At 48.9% G+C, this 23877-nt stretch overlaps 1 protein-coding gene across 2 annotated transcripts in view; it reads right to left on the bottom strand.

Moving 5' to 3' along the window:
* LOC130284973 (TGF-beta receptor type-2-like) overlaps positions 1–23877 on the bottom strand; it is an 85800-nt gene that overhangs the window by 55686 nt on the left and 6237 nt on the right. The window contains exon 1 of one of the 2 annotated variants that reach the window (XM_056535979.1): positions 20032–20168. The exons of the other annotated variant lie outside the window; for it this stretch is intronic. Coding sequence (XP_056391954.1) covers positions 20032–20071 — 40 coding nt within the window. The 5' untranslated portion in view covers positions 20072–20168. Of the gene's footprint in view, positions 1–20031; positions 20169–23877 lie in introns of those variants that run through there. 2 annotated transcript variants of the gene reach the window in all.

Below are 23877 nucleotides of genomic sequence, written 5' to 3'. Positions count from 1 at the left end.
CTCGGTCCTGTCCCGGCGCGCACGGCCCCGCTCCCTAGGGCGCGCGTGCGCCGGGTCTCTGCGATTTAAAGGGCCACTGCTCCACTGATTGGCGCAGTGGTTCCAATTAGTGTCTTCACCTGTGCACTCCCTATGTATACCTCACTTCCCCTGCATTCCCTCGCCGGATCTTGTTGCCCTTGTGCCTAGTGAAAGCGTTCCCTTGTGTGTTCCTAGCCTGTGTTCCAGACCTCCTGCCGTTGCCCCTGACTACGATCCTTGCTGCCTGCCCCGACCTTCTGCTACGTCCGACCTTGCTTCTGTCTACTCCCTTGTACCGCGCCTATCTTCAGCAGTCAGAGAGGTTGAGCCGTTGCTAGTGGATACGACCTGGTCACTACCGCCGCAGCAAGACCATCCCGCTTTGCGGCGGGCTCTGGTGAATACCAGTAGTGACTTAGAACCGGTCCACTAGCACGGTCCACGCCAATCCCTCTCTGGCACAGAGGATCCACCTCCTGCCAGCCGGCATCGTGACAGTAGATCCGGCCATGGATCCCGCTGAAGTACCTCTGCCAGTTGTCGCTGACCTCACCACGGTGGTCGCCCAGCAGTCACAACAGATAGCGCAACAAGGCCACCAGCTGTCTCAACTGACCGTGATGCTACAGCAGCTACTACCACAGCTTCAGCAATCATCTCCTCCGCCAGCTCCTGCACCTCCTCCGCAGCGAGTGGCCGCTTCAGGCCTACGACTATCCTTGCCGGATAAATTTGATGGGGACTCTAAGTTTTGCCGTGGCTTTCTTTCACAATGTTCCCTGCACTTGGAGATGATGTCGGACCAGTTTCCTACTGAAAGGTCTAAGGTGGCTTTCGTAGTCAGCCTTCTGTCTGGAAAAGCTCTGTCATGGGCCACACCGCTCTGGGACCGCAATGACCCCGTCACTGCCTCTGTACACTCCTTCTTCTCGGAAATTCGTAGTGTCTTTGAGGAACCTGCCCGAGCCTCCTCTGCTGAGACTGCCCTGCTGAACCTGGTCCAGGGTAATTCTTCCGTTGGCGAGTACGCCATACAATTCCGTACTCTTGCTTCTGAACTATCCTGGAATAATGAGGCCCTTTGCGCGACCTTTAAAAAAGGCCTATCCAGCAACATTAAAGATGTTCTGGCCGCACGAGAAATTCCTGCTAATCTACATGAACTCATTCATCTTGCCACTCGCATTGACATGCGTCTTTCCGAAAGGCGTCAGGAGCTCCGCCAGGATATGGACTTTGTTCGCACAAGGCGTTTTTTCTCCCCGGCTCCTCTCTCCTCTGGTCCTCTGCAATCCGTTCCTGTGCCTCCCGCCGTGGAGGCTATGCAAGTTGACCGGTCTCGCCTGACACCTCAAGAGAGGATACGACGCCGCATGGAGAATCTCTGCCTGTACTGTGCCGGTACCGAACACTTCCTGAAGGATTGTCCTATCCGTCCTCCCCGCCTGGAAAGACGCACGCAGACTCCGCACAAAAGTGAGACAGTCCTTGATGTCTACTCTGCTTCTCCACGTCTTACTGTGCCTGTGCGGATATCTGCATCTACCTTCTCCTTCTCTACTATGGCCTTCTTGGATTCCGGATCTGCAGGAAACTTTATTTTGGCCTCTCTCATCAACAGGTTCAACATCCCGGTAACCAGTCTCGCCAGGCCCCTCTACATCAATTGTGTTAACAATGAAAGATTGGACTGTACCATACGTTACCGCACGGAGCCCCTTCTAATGTGCATCGGACCTCATCAAGAAAAAATTGAGTTCTTGGTCCTCCCCAATTGCACTTCCGAAATTCTCCTTGGACTACCGTGGCTCCAACGCCATTCCCCAACCCTGGATTGGTCCACGGGGGAGATCAAGAGCTGGGGTACCTCTTGTTTCAAGGACTGCCTTAAACCGGTTCCCAGTACTCCCTGCCGTGACCCTGTGGTTCCCCCTGTAACCGGTCTCCCTAAGGCCTATATGGACTTTGCTGATGTGTTTTGCAAAAAACAAGCTGAGACTCTACCTCCTCACAGGCCGTATGACTGTCCTATTGACCTCCTCCCGGGCACTACTCCACCCCGGGGCAGAATTTATCCTCTGTCCGCCCCAGAGACTCTTGCTATGTCTGAGTACATCCAGGAAAATTTAAAAAAGGGGTTTATCCGCAAATCCTCCTCTCCTGCCGGAGCTGGATTTTTCTTTGTGTCCAAAAAAGATGGCTCCCTACGTCCTTGCATTGACTACCGCGGACTTAATAAAATCACGGTAAAGAACCGCTACCCCCTACCTCTTATCTCTGAACTCTTTGATCGCCTCCAAGGTGCCCACATCTTTACCAAACTGGACTTAAGAGGTGCTTATAATCTCATCCGCATCAGGGAGGGGGACGAATGGAAAACGGCATTTAACACCAGAGATGGACACTTTGAGTATCTGGTCATGCCCTTTGGCCTGTGCAACGCCCCTGCCGTCTTCCAAGACTTTGTTAATGAAATTTTTTGTGATCTCTTATATTCCTGTGTTGTTGTGTATCTGGACGATATTCTGATTTTTTCTGCCAACCTAGAAGAACACCGCCAGCATGTCCGCATGGTTCTTCAGAGACTTCGAGACAACCAACTTTATGCCAAAATGGAGAAATGTCTGTTTGAATGTCAATCTCTTCCTTTCCTAGGATACTTGGTCTCTGGCCAGGGACTACAAATGGACCCAGACAAACTCTCTGCCGTCTTAGATTGGCCACGCCCCTCCGGACTCCGTGCTATCCAACGTTTTTTGGGGTTCGCCAATTATTACAGACAATTTATTCCACATTTTTCCACCATTGTGGCTCCTATGGTGGCTTTAACCAAGAAGAACGCCAATCCTAAGTCATGGCCTCCTCAAGCGGAAGACGCCTTTAAACAGCTCAAGTCTGCCTTTTCTTCTGCTCCCGTGCTCTCCAGACCTGACCCATCTAAACCCTTCCTATTGGAGGTTGATGCCTCCTCAGTAGGAGCTGGAGCAGTTCTTCTACAAAAAAATTCTTCTGGGCATGCTGTTACTTGTGGTTTTTTTTCTAGGACCTTCTCTCCGGCGGAGAGGAACTACTCCATCGGGGATCGAGAGCTACTGGCCATTAAATTAGCACTTGAGGAATGGAGGCATCTGCTGGAGGGATCAAAATTTCCAGTTATTATTTACACCGATCACAAGAATCTCTCCTATCTTCAGTCTGCCCAACGGCTGAACCCTCGCCAGGCCAGGTGGTCTCTGTTCTTTGCCCGGTTTAATTTTGAAATTCACTTTCGCCCTGCCGATAAGAACATTAGGGCCGATGCTCTCTCTCGTTCCTCGGATGCCTCGGAAGTAGAGCTCTCTCCGCAACACATCATTCCTCCTGACTGCCTGATCTCCACTTCTCCAGCCTCCATCAGGCAAACTCCTCCAGGGAAGACCTTCGTTTCTCCACGCCAACGCCTCGGAATCCTCAAATGGGGTCACTCCTCCCATCTCGCAGGCCATGCGGGCATCAAGAAATCCTTGCAACTCATCTCTCGTTTCTATTGGTGGCCGACTCTGGAAACGGATGTTGTTGATTTTGTGCGGGCCTGTACTGTCTGTGCCCGGGATAAGACTCCTCGCCAGAAGCCTGCTGGTCTTCTTCATCCTCTGCCTGTCCCCGAACAGCCTTGGTCTCTGATTGGTATGGACTTTATTACAGACTTACCCCCATCCCGTGGCAACACTGTTGTTTGGGTGGTCGTTGATCGATTTTCCAAGATGGCACATTTTATTCCTCTTCCTGGTCTTCCTTCAGCGCCTCAGTTGGCAAAACAATTTTTTGTACACATTTTTCGTCTTCACGGGTTGCCCACGCAGATCGTCTCGGATAGAGGCGTCCAATTCGTGTCAAAATTCTGGAGGGCTCTCTGTAAACAACTCAAGATTAAATTAAACTTTTCTTCTGCTTATCATCCTCAATCCAATGGGCAAGTAGAAAGAATTAACCAGGTCCTGGGTGATTATTTACGGCATTTTGTTTCCTCCCGCCAGGATGACTGGGCAGATCTCCTTCCATGGGCCGAATTCTCGTACAACTTCAGAGTCTCTGAATCTTCTTCCAAATCCCCATTTTTCGTGGTGTACGGCCGTCACCCTCTTCCCCCCCTCCCTACTCCCTTGCCCTCTGGTTTGCCCGCTGTGGATGAAATAACTCGTGATCTTTCCACCATATGGAAAGAGACCCAAAATTCTCTCTTACAGGCTTCATCACGCATGAAGAAGTTTGCTGATAAGAAAAGAAGAGCTCCCCCCATTTTTTCTCCCGGAGACAAGGTATGGCTCTCCGCTAAATATGTCCGCTTCCGTGTTCCCAGCTACAAATTGGGACCACGCTATCTTGGTCCTTTCAAGATCTTGTGCCAAATTAATCCTGTCTCTTACAAACTTTTTCTTCCTCCTTCTCTTCGTATTCCTAATGCCTTTCATGTCTCTCTTCTTAAACCACTCGTCATCAACCGTTTCTCTCCCAAACTTATTTCTCCTACTCCTGTCTCCGGTTCTTCAGACATCTTCCCCGTAAAGGAGATACTAGCCTCCAAAAAGGTCAGAGGAAAAAACTTTTTTTTTATGGACTGGGAGGGCTGTGGCCCTGAAGAGAGATCCTGGGAACCTGAGGACAATATCCTAGATAAAAGTCTGGTCCTCAGGTTCTCAGGCTCTAAGAAGAGGGGAAGACCCAAGGGGGGGGGTACTGTTACGCCGAGCGCTCCGGGTCCCCGCTCCTCCCCGGAGCGCTCGCAACATCCTCGCTACGGCAGCGCCCCGGTCAGACCCACTGACCGGGTGCGCTGCGATACCGCCTCCAGCCGGGATGCGATTCGCGGTGCGGGTGGCGCCCGCTCGCGATGCGCACCCCGGCTTCCGTACCTGACTCGCTCTCCCTCGGTCCTGTCCCGGCGCGCGCGGCCCCGCTCCCTAGGGCGCGCGCGCGCCGGGTCTCTGCGATTTAAAGGGCCACTGCGCCACTGATTGGCGCAGTGGTTCCAATTAGTGTCTTCACCTGTGCACTCCCTATGTATACCTCACTTCCCCTGCACTCCCTCGCCGGATCTTGTTGCCATTGTGCCAGTGAAAGCGTTCCCTTGTGTGTTCCTAGCCTGTGTTCCAGACCTCCTGCCGTTGCCCCTGACTACGATCCTTGCTGCCTGCCCCGACCTTCTGCTACGTTCGACCTTGCTTCTGTCTACTCCCTTGTACCGCGCCTATCTTCAGCAGTCAGAGAGGTTGAGCCGTTGCTAGTGGATACGACCTGGTCACTACCGCCGCAGCAAGACCATCCCGCTTTGCGGTGGGCTCTGGTGAATACCAGTAGTGACTTAGAACCGGTCCACTAGCACGGTCCACGCCAATCCCTCTCTGGCACAGAGGATCCACCTCCTGCCAGCCGGCATCGTGACACATTACATTACTTACTCTGTACTGATCCTGAGTTATATCCTGTATTATACTGCAGAGCTGTACTCACTATTCTGCTGGTGAGGTCACTGTGTACATACATTACATTACTTATCCTGTACTGATCCTGAGTTATATCCTGTAAATCTTTTTATTATAAAAATCTAAAACATAACAGACATAATCAATAATACATAACATAAACTCAGCTTACATGCGCCATAAATATGAAACAAAATAAGACAAATTGTCATTATAACAAAAACTAAACTTTTACCAGCCAGTCCAGTTTCAACTAAAACTAATTACGTACACGTATATATAAACTAATGAAATAATATGTGTACCCCAACACCATACATAACACCAAACTCACACCAAATACACAAACAAAAACTCTGCCATGTCCGGCAATAGGAAATAAAAGCCGTCCAAACCTGGACATAATGAAAATATTGACTAACAGGCAGCAGATACATTACAGACAAAACATACATATAAACATACATATAAACATACGTATAAACATACATATAAACATACATAGACTTTTTTTTTTTTTCCTTTTCCTCTCTCTCTCTCTCTCTCCTCTCTCTCTCCCTCCCTCTCTCCCTCTTTCCCTCTCTCCCTCTCTCCGATCCCACACTCACTCACACCCATCCTCACCACCATCATTAGCGGATATCACACTCATACCCATCCTCTCCTAATATATATTAAAAAAAAAAAATAAATAAATAAATAAATAAAAAAAAAAAAAAAATTTCAAAACAAATAGATCCGGCTGCCTTAACTAAAACGAAAGGTAACTAAACATTAATAAGCATACATATACGGTAATACAGAAATACAGGTAAATGAATAACAATAACAACTCTTTCACTATCTAATCCCAAAGCCCCTCCAGCCCCTCTGGCCATGAGATGGTATAAATGTCCAGTCCAGTCCATAATCCACACCAGGAGCCGGGCATCATGGAGTCCAATATTGTTCATCAATGGCTCCACCCAGCTCACCTCTTACCCCCCATTCCCCCACCCAACCTATTCTATAGCCCCCTATATACATATATAGAAGAAAGTAAAAGCAAGGCCTATTCAGCCATGCCACCAAAAGGTTTGCCACACAACATAATTACTTAAACACATACTATACACTTATTAACATAAACATAACTATATACATAACATAACTATACATATAACTACATTACTATATACATAACATAACAATTGTAAGGCCCAAGTTCAGTTACCTGCAAGCCCTTCATACACTCATTTCTCTAAAACAAAACAAAAAGCTAAAGGTGACATGCGCCAGCCCTCCACCGGGATCAGAGTATGGCAGACCAGATACCAAATAATTTTTAAACCTATCCCTCACCTACTTTCCCTAGACTCACACTATCGCTGCCCCTAAAGTTTAAGCTGTCCCTACACACTGACCCTACACTGACCCTACCACTCTATCCCTAACCAGAATTAAGGTGCCTCCCCCAAAGGGTTCAGCATCTAGGGCACATCAAATGAAAACCCTCTCCATAGGAGGGAAGCCCTACTTGTACCCAATCTGCCATACTCTAAAGACCTGATCTTCCCGAGGTCACCAGTGATATTCCTACAGACCTCCACCTCAGAGAGGACTTTTCGCTGTGTAGATACTAAACACCGTGCATTCCACGTGTGGTACCTAACCACTAAGCTAACTAAAAATAATGTGCACCGATCTCGGCCACCCAGGATCTTGAATGCTCCATAAGCCCACTCCGGATAGGCAAGGCCGGCAAGTTGACTCCAGCCGATGGAAGCGCCCACCCGGTTGTAGACCCCTATATTAAAGGGACAATGAAGCAGGAAGTGGTCCATGCTTTCCAGCGTGTTCCCGCACTCTTCTCGGGGACAGTCCCGGTCATCAGAGCTCCTACACTTCAGGTTGTCCCTTACACATAGCTTCCCCTGAAAGCAGCGCCAGGCCAAGTCCCAAAACTTCTGGGGGATCCGTTTCGAGTTCAAAAGACTTAAACCAACCCTCAGATCCCGACCTGGGCAGTCCCTGAGCGCCAGAGGCTTCTGGAAGTGGGTCAACAGAACCCGTTTGTCAAGGGAACGCCTTGACTGGGTCCTGATCTCCCACACTCCCAGACCCCACCGACGTAACGCCTTCAGAGTCGGGGTAGCGTAAGCCGGAAGATATCCATGTGGTGTACGGAGGTCCTTCACTTGCCCTCCTGTCTCCCATTCCTGGAAGAAAGGCCGAAACCACTCCCTGCAGGAGAGTACCCACGGAGGAGCCCTCTCTGACCAGAGGTTAGCGATGTTGGCTTTCAAGAAGGTGTTCGTTAAGAACACCACAGGGTTTACCATAGATAAACCCCCTAGTCTCCTCGTGCGGTACGTAACCTCCCTCTTGACTAGGTTCAACCTGTTCCCCCATAACAGTTGGAAAAACAGGCTGTAGACCCTAGTGTAGTAAGCCTCTGGCAAGATACATACGCTGCCCAGATAGATAAACAAGGGGAGCAGGTACGATTTGATCAGGTGTACCCTTTCCCTGAGGGTCATAGACCAACCCTTCCACTGGTTCACCTTCTGAGTGGCATCCTGGAGCTTACCATCCCAGTTTTTGGTGGGATAATCATCCTGGCCGAATGTGATGCCCAAAACTTTTGCTGACTCTTGGAGCCCTGGAAGGGTGTCCGGGAGATCAAACATGGGATCCCCCCCTCCCAGCCAGAGACTTTCACACTTATCCCGATTGATCTTGGACCCGGATGCCTCCGAGTAACGATCCACCTCCGACATCACCATCTCGACCTCCACCCTCGAGGAGACGAAAATGGTGACATCATCAGCGTACGCCACCACTCTCTGGGCGACATCCAGCTCCGCCAGACTCATCCCGACTCCCGCTAACGGCCCACAATCTACCCTCCGGACGAAGGGATCGATTGCGAACACGTATAACAGCGGGCTCAAAGGACAACCCTGACGGACTCCGGACCCCACCTCAAAAGAGCGGCCAGACCAACCGTTCACCAGCGGGAAACTCTCTGCCCCTGCATATATGGTGACAAGCCAATTCACAAAAGTACTCGGTAAGCCATATCTCAGGAGGACGGACCAGAGGTACTCGTGGTTCACCCGATCAAATGCTTTGGCCTGATCCAGGGACAACAAGTACCCCTTCCAGAGACCCGCACTACTCCGCTCCACTGCCTCCCTGACACTGAGGACAGCACTTAAGGTGCTTCGGCCTGGAACAGAGCAGTGCTGGGCCCCTGAAAGGAGCCGGGGTGCAAACTTCACCAACCGATTAAACAGTATCTTAGCCAGAAGCTTCCTGTCCGTATTGAGAAGAGCTATGGGCCTCCAATTCTCAATCCGGCTAGGATCTTTACCCTTTGAGAGAAGAATCAGGGCCGACCTCCTCATTGACTTCGGCAGAGTGCCCGAGGAGAGACACTCATTGAATACCTCAGTCAAGAGGGGAGCTAAAGACTCCTTAAAGGTCCTGTACCACTCGGATGTTAAGCCATCCGGACCTGGAGACTTCTTAGGGGCAAGCCCCTCGATCGCCAGTCTCACTTCCTCTTCCCTGATTTCTTCTGCCAAAACATCAAGAGAGGGGTCTACCCCTGGCTCAGGAATGGTTTCAGCCAGGAAAGCCGACATCTTGTCCCGATCTAGATCCTTCCTCCCCAAGAGGTGTGAGTAGAAGGATCTGACAACCTCCAGGATCCCTGATCTGGACCGATTCAAAGATCCCGTACTATCGATCAGTCCTGAAATGACTTTACTACTCACTGACATCTTACAGTTTCTGTAAGGGTCGGGCGAGCGGTACTTCCCGAAATCCCTCTCAAAAACCAAAGATGCGTGCCTATCGTACTGACACCTCATCAGCAAGGATTTCACTCTGGAGATATCCTCCCGGCTACCTCCAGTCGAGACGAGAAGCTCGAGTTTCCTCCTCAGACCCTGATATAGGCGGTACCTATTCAGGGACCTGAGGCTCGAGAGCTGGCGGAAGAACCCCGCAACCCGCTTCTTGAATATCTCCCACCACTCTGACTTACTACTACAAAGGCCCAGTAAAGGTACCTGACTCTGAAGAAAATCCTCAAAGGACTGTCTTATCTCCGCTTCCTCCAGGAGGGACGAATTCAGCTTCCAATAACCTTTACCCATCCGGGGGGTCTCTGAAACATTCAAGGAAAACAAAATCATACAGTGATCGGAGAATTCCACCTCAATCACGGACACTGCGGAAGAGACGGCTTCCTCCTTTAAATAAAACCTGTCTATCCTAGACCTGCAGCTACCTCGATGATAGGTGAAACCCGCGTGGCCTGAGGGGCTCCGGATGTGGACGTCCTCTAGGCGAGCTTCCCTAACTATGCTATTGAGGGCTGTACTATCATAAGCCAGCGGACCATTGGAGCCTCTCCTATCTTGGGACCTCGTGACAGTATTGAAGTCCCCTCCAAAGATCACTTGCCGACTTGTAAAAAGGAAGGGCTTGATCCTCATAAAGAGGCTTTTACGGTCCCACTTTGTTTGTGGGGCGTAGATGTTAATGAGCCGGAGCTCTTGCCCCTTCATGAGGACATCTAAGATCAGGCACCTCCCCATTTCCAACTCGATAACCCGTCTGCATTCAACAGGAGCGGTAAAAAGGACCGCCACCCCACTATATGGCTCAGCCGCAAGAGACCAGTGGGAGGGGCCGCGCCTCCACTCTCTCCTGGCTTTTACCAGGGAGGCTAGATCTGACAACCTGGTCTCTTGCAGATACAAAATGTCGGCTTCAACTCGGCCGAGAAAATCAAAGGCTGCAAATCTAGCCATATCAGACTTAATGCTGGCACAGTTAATGGATGCCAGCGTCAATGGGGTGAGTGCCGCCATCCTGAGTGATCGAGTTGGATGGCCTATCCCCTTTACCTCTTACCCTTCTTCTTCCCCCCTTCCCCATCAGAAGAAGACCCCCTTTCCTTCTTTTTAGACCTCTTTAGGGATGCTGACATATCCATCCCACGATCCTCATCTCCTGACCCAGGGGCCACCTGCCCTCCCAAGGAAGTTACCTCAGAAGGAACAGGCTCAGCACCTCCCGGAGGTTCCTCCGCCTCTGAACAAAGACTCTCAGCCTCCCCCTCCAAAGAAAGGGAAGAGTCCTTGCCAAGGGCCCGATACCTATTGGATAGAACGATCAGAGGGGGGTTGGTCAGGCTTTTCCCAGGCACTTGGCCTGCAACACCGGAGGAGGAAGATGATGCCCTGAGTACCCTCTGGCCCTGCCTCCTTCTGCCGCACTTTTGTTTTTCCTTTTGCCCTTTCCCATCTTCCTCATCCAAACTTTCATATTGAGAGGAACTTGAGGAAATGGCCCTATTTGCCTCCTCTTTACGAAGTTTCCTTATCTCTTCATCTAACTCGGTGTCCCCAAGAGCCTCAGCTGTCTTCTCTGAGCCAACGTCGGGAGCAGGATCCCGGACTACACCTTCTACCAGGGAACTTTCAAGATCCCTGCTCCTTCTGCGCCTCTCCTCCCTCCTAAGCTTAGAGGGGCTCTTGTTCTTAACTTTCTTCACTGGCTCTAGTGCCCCTTCTCCTCTGCTGGTCCCCATCCCAGATGAGGCAACCTCACTGCTCTCCCCATCTCGGGTGGTCACAGCATTGGAGAATGAGCGGGGACACCGGCTAAATGGGTGACCAAGGTCACCACACAGGTTACAGCGAATCCGGCCACAGGTGGCAGCCAGATGACCCTCCGCACCGCACAATGCGCACATCTGCTTAGTGCAGTTTGCGCTAAAGTGTGTGGGATCACCACACTTGTGGCACAGCTTTGGCTGTCCCTGGTAAAAGACTTGGATCCTATCGCGGCCGAGAAAGGCGGCTGATGGAATGTGTGCGACAGTGTTACCTGAACGGCGGAGGCGGACGGAAAACGTCCAGGCTCCAGACCAAATGCCATGTTCATCCAGATTTTTCTTGGGGACGTCCGTCACCTCCCCATACCTGCTCAGCCAGGTCATGATGTCATAGCAAGAAAGAGACTCGTTACGAGTCAGAACGGTCACTTTCTTGACAAAACTCTGGCGGGATACCGCCTTCACAGCGAAATCCTGCCAGACAGGCTCGTCCTTCACCAGTGCATGATTAGACCAAAAGAGCTCAAGCCCTTCTGGCTTCACAAAACTGATGTCGAACTCAGAGGTACCGAAGGGGTGGATCAGAGCAAAGATGTCATTAGCCCTGAATCCCATCTGGAAAAGAAGCTCCACAACTTTTGCCCTAGAAGGGCATGCATCACCGCCCCTCCATACCAGACGGGCCACATTCCTCCGACCACGCTCCTGCCCGCTTGTTGGAAGGGACCAGACCACCTCCCCATTATGCTCTCGGAATGCCCCAAGTCCATGTCTTTCTATCCAAAAAGACAAGTCGACCTCCCGGTCCTCTACCTGGAGCGTTCTATCCCCTCTCCTTAAAGCCTCCAGGAGGCGCTGTTGCAAGTTACCTTCCCCTGGATTAAGAGATGAGGATCCCCTGGGACCCCCAGCAGCGACATTAGCATAACTCCTTATTGGAGCAGTCGCTACCGGGGGGGCAGCCGGACCGACACCACTCCCCCCAGAAACAACAGTAGAGGCAGTAACATTATACATAACACTTGTGCCTGTCCCCTCCTGCCTAGCTGCACTGGACTGGCCGGGATATAATCTTGCTGGCTTTATGATGCCGGGCTTTACACTTGCATCATTGGCTTCATTGGGCACACTCAACCTTGCAGCAGTCTTCCCTTTAGGAATATCGGAAGAAGCTGCTTTGTCGCATACTTTGCCCTCGGCCTCCGCCAATACCTCGGCTTCAATTTCTTTAACTGCTAGTAACATTTCATGGGTTGTATCATGTCCATGTTCCTGTGGTACCAGTCCTCCACCGCCAGCTCCACCCACAGCAGCCCCACCACAGCGCCACAACTCAAAAGAGCCAGACACCGCTGACTGGGCCGCCGAGAATGGCGCTCCGGTTCCAGACACCTGGACACTCCCCCCTTTGCCTGCAGAGGAGTGCCCTGCAGTGCCAGACCTGTTCTGGGAGCTGCCCTCTCCCTTGTCTTTATAATTGCCCGGCCGCCCGAGCTCCATACCAACCTCTGCCACCTGGACACTCCCCCCCTCACCTGCAGAGGAGTGCCCCGCTGCGCCAATATCCCCTAACTGGGGACATGCTACCTTGTCCGCAACACTGTCCGGCCCCTTGGCCGTATCTTTGCAGGTGCTGGCCCCGCTACTATGACAAGCGAGGTCAGCGCTTTCCCCCATCTTTACTGTATTATCCCCGGTGTTCTGGCCCCGCTCCACATTTGCAGAAGGGGGGACAGGCAGATTACCAGGGTCTGCACCCTGAACTGTCTTTGCAGCCGGCCCAGGATGCACAAAAGGAACATAAATCAAGCTTACTTGCTCAGATGTTTTTTTCTGTCTTTTCTTCTTCTTTTTTATTATTTGTTCCTCTCCAAGGTCGTCGCCAAAACTAAAATTATCCAAATGCATGGGGGACTCCATCTTTACAATTTGTGCCAGCAGGGCGCCACCACAACCCTCTTCCTCCTCGCCAGCACTCTCGCCCGATGAAGGTGGTAATGCCACTTGTCCTGCAGGTAGACTTGCTTGGGACATGTTCACACCCTGCATTGGCTGCGGCTTGGCTTCCACAGCTTCCCCACTTGCCAGCACCTTAGCCTCTTCAGCCTCCATTTCTTGGACCTCATCCTCACTACTGCTCTCATCTGCTGAACAATCACCCCCAATCTCCTCTTCTTTTACTGGGGATTTCATCCTGGAGGAGCGATCCTCATTAAGAAGTTTCTCCCTAAATAAATCGCTCCCCTCCAGGACAGCCATTCTCCTCAGCTCAGTCTCCTCCAGCCTCAAGGACTTAACCCTTGCAGAGTACTCTGGTTTCCTGCGCTTGGTAGTTGTGCTCACCTGATACTTGGCAAACTTTAGCTCCTCTCTCAGCTCCCTCAGCTTCTTCCCAAGGAGTTCGTACTCACCAATCTTGGCAGCAAGTCTGGAGCTGTATGTCGCCATATACTCCTTGGGTCTTCTCTGGCCCCACTGCTCCACAACCTGGCTCTTGGAGGAGCTCTTCTGTGCTGCAGAGACCTTCTTTAAACCTGTCTTGCTTGCAGGCTTTTCTTCCTGGCTGAGAGCCTTGCGGCTTCCAACCATTGCTGGAGGGACAGAATCCACATCGCTGCGGACCCTGCCAGATCTTCTAACCCCTCCAGCCGGGGCACTGGCTGGTAGCTTTCCCTCTACACCCCTCGCCAGCCTGGACCGAGGAGTGGAGGTCAGGGGATTCATGCTGATGGCTCCCCCAGGAATCTGCCACCTTCCTGGGAAAGCAGGTGGAAAAATCAGCCTCTCTCCTCTGGAAGTCTGGAGTCTCAGGAGCTCAGCAACAGACACACCTAGCGACCACACCCTCCAGAGCTGTACTCACTATTCTGCTGGTGGGGTCACTGTGTACATACATTACTTTACAGCCAACGGCTGTCCAGGCATGCTGGGAGTTGTAGTTTTGTAACAGCTGGAGACACCCTGGTAGGGAAACACTGGTCTAGATTCTACCATCAACTCATAGGCACTGCAATGGGGGAGTCCACTGGTCCATTGAATGCAAAACTGCAAAACCTGATCATGTGAACAAAGCCTAAAAAGGGCCGGTGATTATTTCCTCACTGTAGTCTGATGGAATCTTTAGTGTAGACATTTATATTACGGTTATTGGCCGCACATCGTCCCATCACCCGACTGTGATCAATTTAATGAATGCACAAACAATCCGTGACCGATCGAGCCTTGTAAATGCGCTGTGTGTGCAGGCGCTGATCAGTGAGATCAATGAGATCAGTGCTTGTTACTCTGCACCAGTCCTCGCATGTAATAGGGAGTTAAGGTCCTTCCTTATCTGGCAGGTAAAGGACTGTGCATCTGCCCACCCACTCCGACCCCATCACCTTCCCTATATACTGTCACCTCATCACCTCCCCTATATACAGTCACCTCATCACCTCCCCTATATATACTGTCACCTCCTCACCTCCCCTATATACAGTCACCTCATCACCTCCCCTATATACAGTCACCTCATCACCTCCCCTATATATAGTGTCACCTCATCACCTCCCCTATATATAGTGTCACCTCATCACCTCCCCTATATATACTGTCACCTCATCACCTCCCCTATATATAGTGTCATCTCATCACCTCCCCTATATACAGTATCACCTCATCACCTCCCCTATATACAGTGTCATCTCATCACCTCCCCTATATATAGTGTCATCTCATCACCTCCCCTATATACAGTATCACCTCATCACCTTCCCTATATATACTGTCACCTCATCACCTCCCCTATATATACTGTCACCTCATCACCTCCCCTGTATATACTGTCACATCCTCACCTCCCCTATATATACTGTCACCTCATCACCTCCCCTATATATACTGTCACCTCATCACCTCCCCTATATACAGTATCACCTCATCACCTTCCCTATATATACTGTCACCTCATCACCTCCCCTATATACAGTCACCTCATCACCTCCCCTATATACAGTCACCTCATCACCTCCCCTATATATAGTGTCACCTCATCACCTTCCCTATATATACTGTCACCTCATCACCTCCCCTATATACTGTCACCTCATCACTTCCCCTATATACAGTCACCTCATCACCTCCCCTATATACAGTCACCTCATCACCTCCCCTATATACAGTGTCACCTCATCACCTTCCCTATATATACTGTCACCTCATCACCTCCCCTATATATAGTGTCACCTCATCACCTCCCCTATATACAATGTCACCTCATCACCTCCCCTATATACTGTCACCTCATCACCTCCCCTATATACAGTCACCTCATCACCTCCCCTATATACAGTCACCTCATCACCTCCCCTATATATAGTGTCACCTCATCACCTCCCCTATATACAGTGTCACCTCATCACCTCCCCTATATACTGTCACCTCATCACCTCCCCTATATACATACAGTCACCTCATCACCTCCCCTATATACAGTATCACCTCATCACCTTCCCTATATATACTGTCACCTCATCACCTCCCCTATATACTGTCACCTCCTCACCTCCCCTATATACTGTCACCTCATCACCTCACCTATATACAGTATCACCTCATCACCTTCCCTATATATACTGTCACCTCATCACCTCCCCTATATATACTGTCACCTCATCACCTCCCCTATATATACTGTCACCTCCTCACCTCCCCTATATACTGTCACCTCCTCACCTCCCCTATATATACTGTCACCTCCTCACCTCCCCTATATATACTGTCACCTCCTCACCTCCCCTATATATACTGTCACCTCATCACCTCCCCTATATACAGTGTCACCTCATCATCCCCTATATACTGTCACCTCATCACCTCCCCTATATACAGTGTCACCTCATCACCTCCCCTATATATAGTGTCACCTCCTCACCTCCCCTATATACAGTGTCACCTCATCACCTCCCCTATATATACTGTCACCTCCTCACCTCCCCTATATATAGTGTCCCCTCATCACCTCCCCTATATATACTGTCACCTCCCCTATATATACTGTCACCTCATCACCTCCCCTATATACAGTGTCACCTCATCACCTCCCCTATATATACTGTCACCTCATCACCTCCCCTATATACAGTGTAACCTCATCACCTGCCCTATATATACTGTCACCTCATCACCTCCCCTATATATACTGTCACCTCATCACCTCCCCTATATATACTGTCACCTCCTCACCTCCCCTATATATAGTGTCCCCTCATCACCTCCCCTATATACAGTGTCACCTCATCACCTCCCCTATATATACTGTCACCTCATCACCTCCCCTATATATACTGTCACCTCATCACCTCCCCTATATACAGTGTCACCTCATCACCTCCCCTATATACAGTGTCACCTCATCACCTCCCCTATATACAGTGTCACCTCATCACCTCCCCTATATACAGTGTCACCTCATCACCTCCCCTATATACAGTGTCACCTCATCACCTCCCCTATATATACTGTCACCTCATCACCTCCCCTATATACAGTGTCAGATCATCACCTCCCCTATATATAGTGTCACCTCATCACCTCCCCTATATACTGTCACCTCATCACCTCCCCTATATACAGTATCATCTCATCACCTTCCCTATATATACTGTCACCTCATCACCTCCCCTATATATACTGTCACCTCATCACCTCCCCTATATATACTGTCACCTCCTCACCTCCCCTATATACTGTCACCTCCTCACCTCCCCTATATATACTGTCACCTCCTCACATCCCCTATATATACTGTCACCTCATCACCTCCCCTATATACAGTGTCACCTCATCACCCCCTATATACTGTCACCTCATCACCTCCCCTATATACAGCGTCACCTCATCACCTCCCCTATATATACTGTCACCTCGTCACCTCCCCTATATACAGTGTCACCTCATCACCTCCCCTATATATACTGTCACCTCATCACCTCCCCTATATATACTGTCACCTCATCACCTCCCCTATATACAGTGTCACCTCATCACCTGCCCTATATATACTGTCACCTCATCACCTCCCCTATATATACTGTCACCTCATCACCTCCCCTATATATACTGTCACCTCCTCACCTCCCCTATATATAGTGTCCCCTCATCACCTCCCCTATATACAGTGTCACCTCATCACCTCCCCTATATATACTGTCACCTCATCACCTCCCCTATATACTGTCACCTCCTCACCTCCCCTATATATACTGTCACCTCATCACCTCCCCTATATACAGTGTCACCTCATCACCTCCCCTATATATACTGTCACCTCCTCACCTCCCCTATATACTGTCACCTCCTCACCTCCCCTATATATACTGTCACCTCACCTCCCCTATATATACTGTCACCTCATCACCTCCCCTATATACAGTGTCACCTCATCACCCCCTATATACAGTGTCACCTCATCACCTCCCCTATATACAGTGTCACCTCATCACCTCCCCTATATACAGTGTCACCTCATCACCTCCCCTATATACTGTCACCTCCTCACCTCCCCTATATATAGTGTCACCTCATCACCTCCCCTATATACAGTGTCACCTCATCACCTCCCCTATATATAGTGTCACCTCATCAACTCCCCTATATACAGTGTCACCTCATCACCTCCCCTATATACAGTGTCACCTCATCACCTCCCCTATATACAGTGTCACCTCATCACCTCCCCTATATACAGTGTCACCTCATCACCTCCCCTATATATACTGTCACCTCATCACCTCCCCTATATACAGTGTCACCTCATCACCTCCCCTATATATACTGTCACCTCATCACCCCCTTTATACAGTGTCACCTCATCACCTCTCCTATATACAGTGTCACCTCATCACCTCCCCTATATACAGTGTCACCTCATCACCTCCCTTATATACTGTCACCTCCTCACCTCCCCTATATATAGTGTCACCTCATCACCTCCCCTATATACAGTGTCACCTCATCACCTCCCCTATATATAGTGTCACCTCATCACCTCCTCTATATACAGTGTCACCTCATCACCTCCCCTATATACAGTGTCACCTCATCACCTCCCCTATATACAGTGTCACCTCATCACCCCCTATATACAGTGTCACCTCATCACCTCCCCTATATACAGTGTCACCTCATCACCTCCCCTATATACAGTGTCACCTCATCACCTCCCCTATATATACTGTCACCTCATCACCTCCCCTATATACAGTGTCACCTCATCACCTCCCCTATATATAGTGTCCCCTCATCACCCCCCCTATATATACTGTCACCTCATCACCTCCCCTATATACAGTGTCACCTCATCACCTCCCCTATATATAGTGTCACCTCATCACCTCCCCTATATACTGTCACCTCCTCACCTCCCCTATATATACTGTCACCTCATCACCCCCCCCTATATATACTGTCACCTCCTCACCTCCCCTATATATACTGTCACCTCATCACCCCCCCTATATATACTGTCACCTCATCACCTCCCCTATATACATACAGTCACCTCATCATCCCCTATATATACTGTCACCTCCTCACCTCCCCTATATACTGTCACCTCCTCACCTCCCCTATATACAGTGTCACCTCCTCACCTCCCCTATATACTGTCACCTCCTCACCTCCCCTATATACAGTGTCACCTCATCACCCCCTATATATAGTGTCCCCTCATCACCTCCTATATATACTGTCACCTCCTCACCTCCCCTATATACAGTGTCACCTCATCACCTCCCCTATATATAGTGTCCCCTCATCACCTCCCCTATATACAGTGTCACCTCATCACCTCCCCTATATATAGTGTCCCCTCATCACCTCCCCTATATACAGTGTCACCTCATCACCTCCCCTATATATAGTGTCCCCTCATCACCCCCTATATATACTGTCACCTCCTCACCTCCCCTATATACAGTGTCACCTCATCACCTCCCCTATATACAGTGTCACCTCATCACCTCCCCTATATATAGTGTCCCCTCATCACCCCCTATATATACTGTCACCTCCTCACCTCCCCTATATACAGTGTCACCTCCTCACCTCCCCTATATACTGTCACCTCCTCACCTCCCCTATATACAGTGTCACCTCATCACCTCCCCTATATATAGTGTCCCCTCATCACCTCCTATATATACTGTCACCTCCTCACCTCCCCTATATACAGTGTCACCTCATCACCCCCTATATATAGTGTCCCCTCATCACCTCCTATATATACTGTCACCTCCTCACCTCCCCTATATACAGTGTCACCTCATCACCTCCCCTATATATAGTGTCCCCTCATCACCTTCCCTATATACAGTGTCACCTCCTCACCTCCCCTATATATACTGTCACCTCCTCACCTCCCCTATATACAGTGTCCCCTCATCACCCCCTATATATACTGTCACCTCCTCACCTCCCCTATATATAGTGTCCCCTCATCACCTCCCCTATATATACTGTCACCTCCTCACCTCCCCTATATACTGTCACCTCCTGACCTCCCCTATATACAGTGTCACCTCATCACCTCCCCTATATATAGTGTCCCCTCATCACCTCCTATATATACTGTCACCTCCTCACCTCCCCTATATACAGTGTCACCTCATCACCCCCTATATATAGTGTCCCCTCATCACCTCCTATATATACTTTCACCTCATCACCTCCTATATATACTGTCACCTCATCACCTCCCCTATATATAGTGTCCCCTCATCACCTTCCCTATATACAGTGTCACCTCCTCACCTCCCCTATATACAGTGTCCCCTCATCACCCCCTATATATACTGTCACCTCATCACCTCCCCTATATACAGTGTCCCCTCATCACCCAGCACCCTTCTGATGATGTCTTCGCACCCTTGGTGTGGTGCAGGGTCGGGTACTCACAGCACATGAGGAGGGCAGTGGTCCCACCACAGACCCCCATACTGGAAGCCTCAGATCATTGTTCCTGGAGGTTTCAGAGCAGAATCCTTCCACCTCCTCCATCTGCAGAGTCTGGAGTCTGGGTGGGGAGAAGGGGGGACCAGCTGTGGAGGAACCGGCGGCCAATGAGCGAGGGGCGCAACTCCAGCCAAGTCTGCAGACCGTCACTCCTTATGTATCCTACACAGTCCTAATACCCTGACTATATAACCCTATACAGCTCTGCAGACTGTCACTCCCCATATTACTACACACTGAAGAACCCTATACAACTCTGCAGACTGTCACTCCCCAGATTACTACACACTAAAGAACCCTATACAACTCTGCAGACTGTCACTCCCCATATTACTACACACTAAAGAACCCTATACAACTCTGCAGACTGTTACTCCCCATATTACTACACACTAAAGAACCCTATACAACTCTGCAGACTGTCACTCCCCAGATTACTACACACTAAAGAACCCTATACAACTCTGCAGACTGTCACTCCCCATATTACTACACACTAAAGAACCCTATACAACTCTGCAGACTGTTACTCCCCATATTACTACACACTAAAGAACCCTATACAACTCTGCAGACTGTTACTCCCCAGATTACTACACACTAAAGAACCCTATACAACTCTGCAGACTGTTACTCCCCAGATTACTACACACTAAAGAACCCTATACAACTCTGCAGACTATCACTCCCCATATTACTACACACTGAAGAACCCTATACAGCTCTGCAGACTGTCACTCCCCATATTACTACACACTAAAGAACCCTATACAACTCTGCAGACTGTCACTCCCCATATTACTACACACTGAAGAACCCTATACAGCTCTGCAGACTGTCACTCCCCATATTACTACACACTAAAGAACCCTATACAACTCTGAAGACTGTTACTCCCCATATTACTACACACTAAAGAACCCTATACAACTCTGCAGACTGTTACTCCCCATATTACTACACACTAAAGAACCCTATACAACTCTGCAGACTGTCACTCCCCATATTACTACACACTAAAGAACCCTACACAACTCTGCAGACTGTTACTCCCCATATTACTACACACTAAAGAACCCTATACAACTCTGCAGACTGTTACTACCCATATTACTACACACTAAAGAACCCTATACAACTCTGCAGACTGTTACTCCCCATATTACTACACACTAAAGAACCCTATACAACTCTGCAGACTGTCACTCCCCATATTACTACACACTAAAGAACCCTATACAACTCTGCAGACTGTTACTTCCCAGATTACTACACACTAAAGAACCCTATACAGCTCTGCAGACTGTCACTCCCCATATTACTACACACTAAAGAACCCTATACAACTCTGCAGACTGTTACTCCCCATATTACTACACACTAAAGAACCCTATACAACTCTGCAGACTGTCACTCCCCATATTACTACACACTAAAGAACCCTATACAACGCTGCAGACTGTCAATCCCCATATTACTACACAATAAAGAACCCTATACAACTCTGCAGACTGTCACTCCCCATATTACTGCACACTAAAGAACCCTATACAACTCTGCAGACTGTCCCTCCCCATATTACTACACAATAAAGAACCCTATACAACTCTGCAGACTGTCACTCCCCAGATTACTACACACTAAAGAACCCTATACAACTCTGCAGACTGTTACTCCCCAGATTACTACACACTAAAGAACCCTATACAACTCTGCAGACTGTTACTCCCCATATTACTACACACTAAAGAACCCTATACAACTCTGCAGACTGTCACTCCCCAGATTACTACACACTGAAGAACCCTATACAGCTCTGCAGACTGTCACTCCCCATATTACTACACACTAAAGAACCCTATACAACTCTGCAGACTGTTTCTCCCCAGAATACTACACACTAAAGAACCCTATACAACTCTGCAGACTGTTACTCCCCATATTACTACACACTAAAGAACCCTATACAACTCTGCAGACTGTCACTCCTCATATTACTACACACTAAAGAACCCTATACAACTCTGCAGACTGTTTCTCCCCAGAATACTACACACTAAAGAACCCTATACAACTCTGCAGACTGTCACTCTCCAGATTACTGCACACTAAAGAACCCTATACAACTCTGCAGACTGTCACTCCCCAGATTACTATACACTAAAGAACCCTATACAACTCTGCAGACTGTCACTCCCCATATTACTACACAATAAAGAACCCTAAACAACTCTGCAGACTGTCACTCCCCATATTACTACACAATAAAGAACCCTATACAACTCTGCAGACTGTTACTCCTCATATTACTACACACTAAAGAACCCTATACAACTCTGCAGACTGTTACTACCCAGAATACTACACACTAAAGAACCCTATACAACTCTGCAGACTGTCACTCTCCAGATTACTACACACTAAAGAACCCTATACAACTCTGCAGACTGTCACTCCCCATATTACTACACAATAAAGAACCCTAAACAACTCTGCAGACTGTCACTCCCCATATTACTACACACTAAAGAACCCTATACAACTCTGCAGACTGTTACTACCCAAAATACTACACACTAAAGAACCCTATACAACTCTGCAGACTGTTACTCCGCATATTACTACACACTAAAGAACCCTATACAACTCTGCAGACTATCACTCCTCATATACATGCACTAAAGAACCCTATACAACTCTGCAGACTGTTACTCCCCATATTACTACACACTAAAGAACCCTATACAACTCTGCAGACTGTCACTCTCCAGATTACTACACACTAAAGAACCCTATACAACTCTGCAGACTGTCACTCCCCAGATTACTATACACTAAAGAACCCTATACAACTCTGCAGACTGTCACTCCCCATATTACTACACAATAAAGAACCCTAAACAACTCTGCAGACTGTCACTCCCCATATTACTACACAATAAAGAACCCTATACAACTCTGCAGACTGTTACTCCTCATATTACTACACACTAAAGAACCCTATACAACTCTGCAGACTGTTACTACCCAGAATACTACACACTAAAGAACCCTATACAACTCTGCAGACTGTCACTCCCCATATTACTACACAATAAAGAACCCTAAACAACTCTGCAGACTGTCACTCCCCATATTACTACACAATAAAGAACCCTATACAACTCTGCAGACTGTCACTCCCCATATTACTACACACTAAAGAACCCTATACAACTCTGCAGACTGTTACTCCCCATATTACTACACACTAAAGAACCCTATACAACTCTGCAGACTGTTTCTCCCCAGAATACTACACACTAAAGGACCCTATACAACTCTGCAGACTGTCACTCTCCAGATTACTACACACTAAAGAACCCTATACAACTCTGCAGACTGTCACTCCCCATATTACTACACAATAAAGAACCCTAAACAACTCTGCAGACTGTCACTCCCCATATTACTACACACTAAAGAACCCTATACAACTCTGCAGACTGTCACTCCCCATATTACTACACAATAAAGAACCCTAAACAACTCTGCAGACTGTCACTCCCCATATTACTACACACTAAAGAACCCTATACAACTCCGCAGACTGTTACTACCCAGAATACTACACACTAAAGAACCCTATACAACTCTGCAGACTGTTACTCCGCATATTACTACACACTAAAGAACCCTATACAACTCTGCAGACTATCACTCCTCATATACATGCACTAAAGAACCCTATACAACTCTGCAGACTGTTACTCCCCATATTACTACACACTAAAGAACCCTATACAACTC

This window comes from Hyla sarda, chromosome 8 (genome assembly GCF_029499605.1).
Source record: "Hyla sarda isolate aHylSar1 chromosome 8, aHylSar1.hap1, whole genome shotgun sequence".
In the NCBI taxonomy this organism is placed as follows: Eukaryota; Metazoa; Chordata; class Amphibia; order Anura; family Hylidae; genus Hyla; species Hyla sarda.
The sequence above is the reverse complement of the archived record's forward strand: the minus strand, read 5'-3'. Positions and strand labels throughout refer to the sequence as shown.